The 11294-nt window shown below is 45.4% G+C and overlaps 1 protein-coding gene across 1 annotated transcript; it reads left to right on the top strand.

Moving 5' to 3' along the window:
• Positions 1 to 791: 791 nt before the first annotated feature.
• On the top strand, positions 792 to 10608 carry T265_08651 (hypothetical protein; the record flags this gene model as incomplete). Its single annotated transcript, XM_009174517.1, is given in 6 exon segments — positions 792 to 986; positions 1123 to 1272; positions 6260 to 6442; positions 6544 to 6670; positions 6686 to 6769; positions 10556 to 10608. 6 exon segments carry the CDS (start codon positions 792 to 794, stop codon positions 10606 to 10608), a joined length of 792 nt encoding a protein of 263 aa, XP_009172781.1.
• Positions 10609 to 11294: the final 686 nt, after the last annotated feature.

Here is an 11294-nt window from a genome sequence, read left to right on the forward strand (position 1 = left end):
TGTGTGGCAACCATCCTGGCATGGTCGCCAATTATGTAATATGCACGCACTGGAAGCACCAGGGGACAGTGATTCTCCGAAGGCAGGTGTTCAGGACAATTTATATGGATGGAGATCAGAAACAAAGCTCATGAGCCAAAGCTCAGTAAGCAAGGTTATACGTCACCAATAATTACATATGAATCAATCAGAATGACAGACACCGTATATATACGGTAGTAGTAGTATACTACACAGCAAACACCCGGGGGGGACATAGTAAGAAAATTTTCAAGCTCAGGGCACACACATTCATTAGACAAATTTTTTTTTCATTTCGGGTAGTAGCTGCGTGGAATGACCTTCCTCCGACGGTTGTAGATGCTCCTTCTCGAACCCAATTTAAAGCACTGGCAAGCATACTGCCCCGCACTGAGAACATAAAGAGCAGTGCTACACCCTTTTTTCACTTGTGCCTTTCAGGTGAATGACAGCCACTGACCGACAAAAACAAAACCGACCCGGGAAACTTGGGCAAAAGCCTCGATCCTGTGTATCAATCGGTGAATCCGTGAGTCAGTGAATCCCTGATGTCACGTTCAGGACACGGACCAAGCGTAGGCATGCTCTGATTGGCCAGAATGCCAGCCAATCCGGATCGAGCATTTTTTACTCCACGCTTCTCGCCCCCTCACGGATATTCTAGCACGACCTTGTGGAAGACTCTGGTATTACCCTATAAATGCGATTGTAATAGTTTTTCTTTGTCTCCATTAATGGCCGTGTAAAGCGATCATGCCTTTTGATATACCATGATGGGCAAAGCAGGAAGCCAAGTGACTGATACAGAGTTGCACTACCGTTCAGCGAGACGAAAGCAATCCACCAGTGTTCGTTGCCTGATAACAAGTGTTGCAAATAAATTACGGCTGCATGAAACCGAAGCATCAGTGTTGCCGAAGATGATTATTCCTGCTACCGTGGACCATTCGGCAAAGCTTTCCTTGGTGGGCGGGCTGGGCTCGCGTAGTGCGCGATTTTAGGGTGATTAGAATTCGTTATCATAAACCGGCTGGCGTGCCTCATTGCGCACGCAAAGAAGGGACTGAAAAACAAGTATTTGGACGGGTTTTAGTTATCCAGAAGATAAGACAGATTCGTTCAGCTGTAACACACTTTCGACGCCTGGCTGCCACGCCACCTGAAAGTAGCACGAATGCTTGGATACCGCCAGATCGTCCAGGCCGAAACAGAGAGGTAGAGGTCGGTTTCGAACCACGGACCTTTCGGCCAGTAAGTTCGCGCCCTAACCACTAGGCAATCCCTCCAGACATGAAGGTCTAAATCGACCGACCCAAGAAGCAGGACACCACTTTGAGCAATCTGGCAAAATTTAGGACGCAAGCCGGTTACCCTGGCGCGCATCTGTTAGGATATAAGCACGGACTGCGTAGCAATCAGGATATCTGAATCGATCAGCAAAATCAAGATCATAATGAAATCCGAGCTGAGATCTTTCATTATGAATGTCCGAAACAAATGCTGAAACCTCTGATCAGGGCAATTTGTGCGGACGCGTAACGTCAAACACCAAAAAGATGTTCACATAATCTAAGTCCATCTACCTTTCTCCAGGGCTAACTGTGAAATCGAAACTCGCAGCCTATGCGTACACCTCTGAGCAGTGTCTCCAAAAATTGAACACACAGGTGAGAGGGGACGGTGGGAAAAACAGCTATAGATATTTTGGAATAAGGGATAATTGAATGCTTAAAACCCTCAAAAATACACCCTTCGCCGGAAGGGTAGACCTTTCTACAGCCGAAGTTCCCATCGAAACAGATTGTTTGTGGGCGACATGTGTGGGACTGCTTGCGTCCCACTGATTTTCCAAAACTATATTTGGTTGAGACGCTAACAGTGGGCTTTACAGGAGCAATTTTGTAGGTGTTCTAAAATTGCCTCCATTCGTTTCCAACCGGATAGGCCCTGTAGTACGTGATGTTTTAGCCCTATTACATCCCGCCATCCCCGCATTAGATTTGACCTCTAATATCACCTTGTTGAAGTGCGTTGACTCCGAAGAAATAACGCCCCACATTAAAGAGTGGTAGTCACCGTTCTCAGGTACAGCGGTTTACATGCCCACAAAATGTTCGGTGCGACCACCCATCTCTGCTCTGTTTTACGTCCAGGTTCAATGAGATAATATAAAGCTAAATTGTTAATATTGTATTGCGCGGTGTCCGTTTATAAAAACCGTAGCCATCATCCGCTCACTCTCTTCTAATCCGATCGTCGATCAGTGTAAATTTAACTTACTACACTCAGGTAAGGGTTTTTGCCTAACCAAAATATCCTCATAATTATGAATGTAGTGCGATGAAGAGACAACTGTGTTTGCATTTAAGAAAGTGAGTTATCTTCTCGGGCCTGTTTACTTGTGGAGGCGGCCATGTATGAGTGCACCGACACGGTTATAATATTTTGATCTCTGAGAAACCACGAAGCTTAGACACTACTTTGCATTGTACTTGTGGGTTAAACTGCAAGTATCCAACCGTTTATAGAAATATCCTGTATTTGTTTATTACTGTGTATATATTTTCTCACCCTGTTTTCAAGTTGATTACATTGGCTTTGCTCAATACCTACCACACGTACCTTTACACGCTTTTCCCAATATATATGGGCGATGGTCATTCTGCGAGTGATGTGAGAGTACGTGGACACGGATTTTTTTCCGCATTTTTGTGGAGGGTGTTTCCGTGCCGCGCAAAATCTTCGTCCAACTACAAGGTTGAACTGTTGAATAGTCAGCAAGAGTCTCTGTTGGCTGGGCTGACTGCCGAAGGACGACTGCCGGAGAGGTGCAGCCGTCCCACCCGACGGTTAAATCTTCTGCTCTCTTACGTTCGCGAAGTGATCTTATGCAATGGCCAGCCCATTTTGCAAAAAATCTTATACTCGGTACTCATTTACCAATGATGACATGAAAAAAGACGAGCACAAAGCACTCCAAAAACGTCACTCACTTGCTTCCCCAACGAACTTTATCCTCACTTGTTATCGGCTGTAATTTTAAGTACATTTTGTATGCAGTTCGACTTACGGCCATTGGTCGGCCGAGATAGTGCCACCACTGAAACATCCAATGGCCCCCGGCAAGCAAATATGCAGTTGCTCCATTCGTTAACCAAAATATCCCACAAAATCTGGATGCCCTAAGGGAAACACTTCATTCCTATCATTCCATTCATCCCTAGATGAACTGCGTGACGAAAGTGACAGAGCCGATGCCTTCCAAATAGTGTTAATCTAATGCTTCAGTTGCTTGTTCGAATATTATCATTGTTGCACCGTTTTAAACAAATGGATGTACGGCTGAAACACGTAGGTAATTGCATCGCTTCCTGTGCATCAACCCAACAAGTACAGAAGCGCAAATTAGAAGAGACCAACAAAATGAACAAAGAGATGGTTTGTATTCTTCCTTCGTAAGATTGCTCGACGCGGAATTCAGCGAAAAGTGAGTCTTCACACCGGCCAGCACTTGGTTATTAAAATTTGTTTCTCTTTCGGAACTGAGATGCTTCGACCTGTCTGTCAGTTAGAAATATGCTCCGTGCTCTTTTCGCCAGAGTTCGCAGGCGAAGATAAAAGAGAGGCTTGCCAAAGCTAACAAAAGGTAAGATAATTGTTTTATGCGGGCGCCCGCTGCACACTCGACTATTAGAGAGGACTTCATAGAAAAAAACAATTCAGCCTTGGTTCAAGAACTTACTCTTGGAAAACGGAACTTTCGGCGCAGGATAGCGCTCATGGGGCGGACCGATGAACATCAGTGCCATCATCACATTATTGGCAGTACGTTCATTTTTACACTCATTTCATTATCCTTTGACCATGAAGCACGTTGTCGTAAGCATTGAACTGTTGGTATTAAAGTACCTGTGGTGCTACCGATGGAGTGTCTTGGAATTATGGATTACATCCGCCTCTAGCTGAAAAGCCTAAAATCGTAATGGCGGTGACGTACAAGCGCTACAACACCAATCCCAAGACCAAATGACCCGGACGTCGTATCTGAGATTGGAATGAGTCACCCGAATCAACTGCGCATCTCGTAGGTTGGACTGGTCTACCACCAACCGACTGCGAACCAAATGGTGCGCAACGAAGCTGGTCAAAACATGGGCTAATCAGAATCGAGTATTTTTAGGTCGGTGCAGCGCGTACCGCCACGACAGCCGCATACCGGGTTTGTGGAAGGCTCGGTAGTCACAGCAGACGCACTGGCAGCAATTGGAACTTCTCTAGCTTTTGTATCCTTTTGAAGCACGGCAAGTTCGAATTTGGTTCCCTTTATTTTCGTGTAAATTAGTAAAACGTACACTTTCTATATTTGATCTATTTATAGAGTTAATACGAGGCGTTTGGTTATTTTTCACTCCACTGTCACCCGTCGTTGGAGATCTCTGTCAACCGCACTTTATTTCTGCGGTGAACTCATTTATGATCACGATCCAGGTTATTCAATGCTGTACTCCGCTATAGCTATTGGTGGACCATTACAAGTTTTGACGACAGACACGTAGCTGAGTTCTTTGTCGGAAAGATGGATGAAGGTCCAAGATTCGAATTATAGGAGTTGTTTATGAGGTTGTATAACACCCTAACACAACTCCAGTGCATATGGTTAGATTTCGTGTGTTGCAGATTTGGTTTTCAAACGCCTCCTGCGCAAGAAGATGTGTGGAAGCCCGGAATGCCATAGCAAGTCAAAAATCTTCACAAAAATCAAGATAGCCAGGCGGCAGGGGAATCTCTGGGTTAATTATGTTAAGAGTATCTCAGGGAAACAGGTCGTTCTGTAATACTTAACATAATTTTCCATATAAATACTCTGTTCAGAAGCTCTTCCGTTCTCGCCTTCCCCTGGTTTGTTCCTTAGATTATATTCAAGCTTGCTGAGGTGTTGCTTCCTATCTTTAATTCTACGGTCCAATATAAATAATCCGGCCACATCGACGACAGAGGGTAAAGCAGAGGTGATCCGGATACGATCCAACTAAGAACTTTCAGGCTTATTCTTCATTGCTTCACAAAGACCCTCAGACTGCACTGTACCATATCGGTAACCTCAGCTTATCCTTGGTGGCTTCGTCGACGAGGCCAATTTACACTTATGTACACTGTCCAACTCCTCGGACTACTGCGTGATACGGAATGCCGTTGATGCATACGTGTATAGCGCCGGATGAACCGCAATCCAAACCACAGCTTAATCGGTATGCCAAATAACCCCAGCCACTTTTGTGGTCCAATCAAAGTTTGGTAATTCCGCAATCGCCCTCCGCAAAGCCAAAGCCAGTTCCAATTCTGCATCCGGGGCATCCAGCCATACTTAATAATGATGGAGTTGACATGCTGCCCCAATATTTTCAGTATTACTGCAAAAATTATCTGAGAAGTCTTTATTATAGGTGGTTGATTACTGTCTAAATTCCCTTATCCCGGAGCTCGCCCTCACCCTAGAGTTACACGAACTGGCCTGTCTTCTTCAGATCTCACGTAACAATAATACTTTTCATTCTAACTTATGGGTTTCCTACGGTCAAGCATGCTCAAACGTTCACAATCAGAATAACGCGTGACTGGTGGAACTTGCAGGTACTGAAGGGTGCACGAAAATTAGGACAGTGTCACAAACAGGGGGCAAAAGCTGATGAAACTAATAATAGGTTCTTTTTCCAACTTGTTGGCAGCATGCTGATTAAGGCACGATCGGGTGGTTACCACCTGAATACAATGGGCAACAAGACAGCGGGGGAGGGTACAATCAACGAGGCGTGCTTACTACACGAAAAGACATCGCATTGCAGGAACCGAGAAAAACTACGAGAGTGGACATGAGGTCCGACGAGTTCAAAGATGAAGCTTGCCGACGAGAGCCAAAAGGGTGAACCATTGCTAGCCATGAGGGACCTCGGGCGGTTGAGTAAGTTGTTAGAGTCACAGCAAAGATGGAGTTGGAGATGCAATAAGTCGAAGTAGGAGCAAATGGCAGGTTTTGACCCGAAAATATAGTTAAACCTAAAACTGATTAGACTCACATTCAAGACCATGAATAACTTGCTACCGAATTTGGGCACATACCCACATCATCCCTTACTTAGACGTTGCTAAATAAGTTCACTGCCGGGGTAACAGATGATGTGTTTCTCCAGCCCCGACTTGAGGTTACACTCAGATGTGACAGTGAAGTTTTCAGCTCTAGGGCCCTTTGACCAAACAAAACACCTTGTTTCAATGCCAAGGCACTTCCTCCGTTTCACCCCCTGCTGTCACGGATTCACGGATTGATACACAGGATCGAGGCTTTTGCCCAAGTTTCCCGGGTCGGTTTTGTTCTTATCGGTCAGTGGCTGTCGTTCACCTGAAAGGCACAAGTGAAAAAAGGGTGTAGCACTGCTCTTTATGTTCTCAGCGCGGGGCAGTATGCTCGCCAGCGCGAGGATTCGCATAAATAAATGTCTAATAGTGCTTTAAATTGGGTTCGAGAAGGAGCGTGTACAACCGCCGGAGGAAGGTCATTCCACGCAGCTACTACCCGAAATGAAAAAATTTGAGGCCGGCAACTATTCTCGTGGCGGCCCGCTGGACACGCTCAATGAGGGTAACGTCTTTCGTACGTCCTGAGTAGACAACTTGGTTGGCGTACTCCAGGAGCGGTCTGACGTAGGCCCCATAGAGTATTTGGAAGTCCATGCGAGTAATACGGGAGAAGGTACGTCGGATCATCCGTAAAACGGCGAATGCCTTTTGGGCCGATTTCTCATGGTGTAGTGCGAAGGACAAGTTTGAGGAGACCCAGATGCCTAAACCTTTTTTGGCATCTATCCTCATGATGTTTTCTGGTCCCTTTTCACCATGCATAACAAAGGCATTCGCTGATCAAAGGCATTCTCTGTCAAAGCCTGGTATCGTGAGGCTTGCGCTCAAACTATCCCCCCGAGTTTATTCCTTCAGCTCCTCATCTTTGGACATTTACTACCCCGATTTCCACATTATTTCACCTGAGACTCTTCAAAGCGTGAAAACCAGGTGCTCGACAAGATTACTCACCAATACCCAAAGTCAAAAGGAAGAAACCACCAAGCAGGTGGTGGTCGTTGGCTTGTTCGCTGAGCTGGGCAATTTGTTTGCAAACGTTTCATCACCAGTCGAGGTGACATCATCAGTGCGTTATTGTGGAGCGTAGGAGTGCGTAGCGGTGGCCTGGTGGTTGTGCCCACCACCAACCACCAATATTAAAATCTATTAACACATCTGCTTGTTAAGGCCATGATTACAGGACATTAAGTCGCTAGCCCAGTGGTACATCCCAAACTATTCCTTCCCACTCCAGACTGTCCCCTTCAGGCTCTTATCCAAATTGGATCTTGACCAGCAACGACGAATAACCACCTACATGACCTCAAACGCATCCGAAATGAGTCCGTTTTTGTTTCCTCAACCCTTTCCATTTGTTAAACCAACTCAGCCTCACAATTCAATTTCTATTTTCCCCACCAGAATTTCAACGATCATACTTATGTTGCTTGTTTGGCAATGAGAGTTAGCACCATTTCTGCAGCCGAAATGAAATCCACCCAATGGCCATCAAAGTGAGTATATCCACATTCGATGCGCAGTATGCTTCTGAGACGCAACTTGCCATCTATCAACACCACGAAGTACCCCCTTTCGTCATCACCCACAATTTCCTCGACTTAAGCCGATAACTCGACCGTTAAAGGGCGCTAATATTCAACAAGTTTCTAAGGTTTAGTTATTCCGGCCGGCTACTTGAATGGAACAGTGGTACCTTCTGCCTCGTTCTTAAAGCTTTTCGTTTTTCAAAACATACGACAGATTGTAACGTGACAAAAATGTCTGCTAGGGTTTGCTTGCTCTTTGTTAAACTGTTTCCCACCGCGTCCCGATTGAAAAGCCGGAGCGTTTACCAACATTTACGCTTCCGACAACTTGTGGAATATACCTATTTCGGCAACTTAAACGGTGATGATAGATGCTACTTTAATTCACAGCATTTGCTGAAGAATCTCGCATGCCACAAGGAATGAAACGCTTTTCCGGCGCACGTAAAGAAGCAAGCGAACAAATTCTCCATAGGAAACTCGAGTCCCCTCTACCAAGTTTCAAATTGGGGGGGGGGAATAAAACACAGCAAGTCGCCATACGTTTGCTTACCACATTCAAATTAGGCCACATTTACCAAGATATCACTTTAGAGGCAGTTATACGGCCAGAAACGGCAACTGGAAGTATGCTGAGAGGCGTGTAAATGAATGTTACCCTGAAAGATTAAAAATTGCAGTCAAAAGGACTAAACTCAACAAAAAGGTGTATGCACTTCCGTTGCCCTCCTAAATTAAAATCTGACACACTTCTTGCAGTGATTTGCAGGTCTTAAGAATAAGAAAATGGAAGACGCTTTCATCGAACCAAGCTGCCTGTTGCACGTTATGGGATCAGCTGTGTCGCAGTAAAAATCTAAGTTCCCAGTTCATTTCACCGTAAATTTACAGTGTGATGTATTAGCGCTGGCCAGCGTGTAAACTTTTTAAAACCACACACCCGGCGAACCACGGCACTAGGCCCTTGCGATCCACTGAAATCCACAACGAATACTATCCCCTTTCACAACCCCGTTAATAAAGATTATGTAACAAGAATCTCGGTTTTCCATAACTCAGTCACCACTTAAACAGTGAACCAAGCTGCCTGGTCATTACTTCAGAAGCACTGTGGTCCAAGTTGTATGCTAGACCCTATTTACCACTGTTTGTGTTTCAACTTATAATTCCATTAGTCTACAAAAATAATTTTTGATCGTGCTCGTAAGATCGGTTCCAGTTTGGGCTTGCTCTTCTGTTTGTGCTAAAATCGTGAAAATTCGAACATTGAATCCTCTTATCCAAAAGGACGTTTTTTGGTACGGCTTGCACGTGGTTTGTGCACACTAGCTTTGACCGCTGTTTTGCATCACCACAGTGGGGAGAGTTACCAAGCTACCCCGGAGTGCTGCTGTTGACGCGTATCAGTGCTCATCTGCTTGCGTGGTTACTAACAATATATTTCCAAAGTCGCGATAGATTCTAAGCGTCCGCTCAATAACCATGTCGTGCTCTGTTTTCCGATTTTGCTGCCAAGGTTTGGGAGCATGATGACGCCCAGTTGATTAGCCGGTATATATAATCCATACGCTAGTCCCTGATGGCTTCCGCACAACCTGAGAAAAATTCATGGAGTGCATTTATACGAAATAGAATTTTGGATGCACGGAAGTTGCTTTATGTAATTTTTGGTCGATGTTGAACGATTACTTCATAGCTAATGGACCTTTGCCCTTTCCAACCAGTTAGAGGGTCAGCCTTTTTACTATTCATTGTGCATGTTGTAGTTTTGTGGCCGCCTCGGAATACTTCTTCTTTTTACACAGTCGAGAATTTTAGTTAACTCCCGGTAGCTTACCGCAGTTAAGCCGCCTTCCAATTAGGTTTAATAATGGTGCTAAGTTTACCGATTGTACCATTTAGGTTTTCCGCTTGAGACCGATTCATAGCGTGTCTCATCCATGGATAGTGCCTTCATCAGTACCGTCGTCACAAACTGGAATATGTTTCCAAATTCTGCATTCAGCAGACTTTTACTGGAGACGCGGCCACTTATGTCGCGTGCTTCAAGCCACCTCGGCAACCGAGCAGATTTCTAGTCGCATTTATCACTGTCTGATCTCACTACACTCCGGTGGCCCCCATGGTCTGAAGCCTACAGCCAATGGATGTGCCTGGTACACGGTAACGTCGGTTACCAAGCTTCCTAGTTTTATTCCGTAGTTGAGCCTGCTGTATAGGGATTTTTCTGAAGCATCCTGATTCTCACCGCGAGATCCTGTACTGATTCACAATGTGAATGTCATTCTTCTACGTACAAACATGGGCCGTGAATCTTCGGAATTATCTCTGATTTCCTCTGTTTTGGTTATAAAAACTACTAGCAAAGCCAAAAATTCCCGGTCTGATCACAGCACATTGTTTCCGCAGAAATAAGCCAACGGCCTTCTCCTTCTTGTAGGAGAACGGGGAAGCCAACAGTGATCTAACAATGGTATTTAAAGTCTGCAGGGAGCAATATGAAGGTCTGCATTCTGCCCCAACAAATTTGTCACAATCAGCGTTGTCAAGATGTAAATGCTAACGGCCTCTAACCAATTTACTCTTCACGGAGGAGGAGGTTGGTCAACCATCGCATAATGCATACCTGTTCCTACATCTACTGACAATTTGTCTCGCGATTGTTGACCTCTTTCCCATCCAGGGATAACTAATGCTTACCTATGTCGTGTTTGAACAGGGTTCGATTTTTCACCGTTAACCCAGTTAAGAAGATTTCCAAGCTCATAGGGTAAGCTCTCAGGGAGTCCTCGCGATGGTACGTTCGAAATCGGTTTCGTTTTTCCCTCGTGCAAATTCGTGAAAATTTTTTTCGTTGTTCAATCTATTCACAGAGTACACACGAGTAATTGTTGAATTTTATTACTCTAACAAAACATTTGAGTGATAACCCTTCATATTTTGCGCGCACCTATTTTACATCTAGTCCGAAACATGACGTCAATCCATACCGATCGCCCTCCGCAGCCATTAGTAGACCACAATAGATGTGGGCGGAATGGCTGCCCGTCGAACGTCAAACGCGGTATGCAATGCCACGCCTGCAAGGCCTGGTGGCATTTCAAATGCACGGGTTTACAGGACGACCAAATAAGCCGACTAGCCAACTCTCCTGACCCGTTTGTCTGTGCCAGCTGCCTCTATGTCAAGGGTGCAATGCATACCGCAGCGAAGAGAAGAGTCCCCCGAAACGGTACCCAATCCCCAGTGCAGATGCCGAAAGACCACTGCCAGTGTTCCGCTTTAATCGGGATACTCGACGCGAAATTAGAGCGTCTTTCGAAGGCACTGGAGGACTCAGGCGCTAAGAATGCAGCGACCTGGGCGAAAGTCGACAAGGAACTTTCCTCGCTGAACCAATACCTCGCGATGTCCATACCGGGTCCCATGGCTGAGAAGAAAGTCATACAACTTTCTGACGCAGCTATAAAAACCGCCACAGCGTCTCTAGTGGACAGACACCTAATGGAAATCAGACTAATAATCTGGGGGTCATTCTCCGGAAAAATCACGCCAGCAAAGCTGGCACAGTCGATCCTCAGCAAGCCTGATCAATCGCTCCACGCAGAATGG

This window comes from Opisthorchis viverrini (assembly GCF_000715545.1).
Source record: "Opisthorchis viverrini unplaced genomic scaffold opera_v5_233, whole genome shotgun sequence".
NCBI classification, from domain to species: Eukaryota; Metazoa; Platyhelminthes; class Trematoda; order Opisthorchiida; family Opisthorchiidae; genus Opisthorchis; species Opisthorchis viverrini.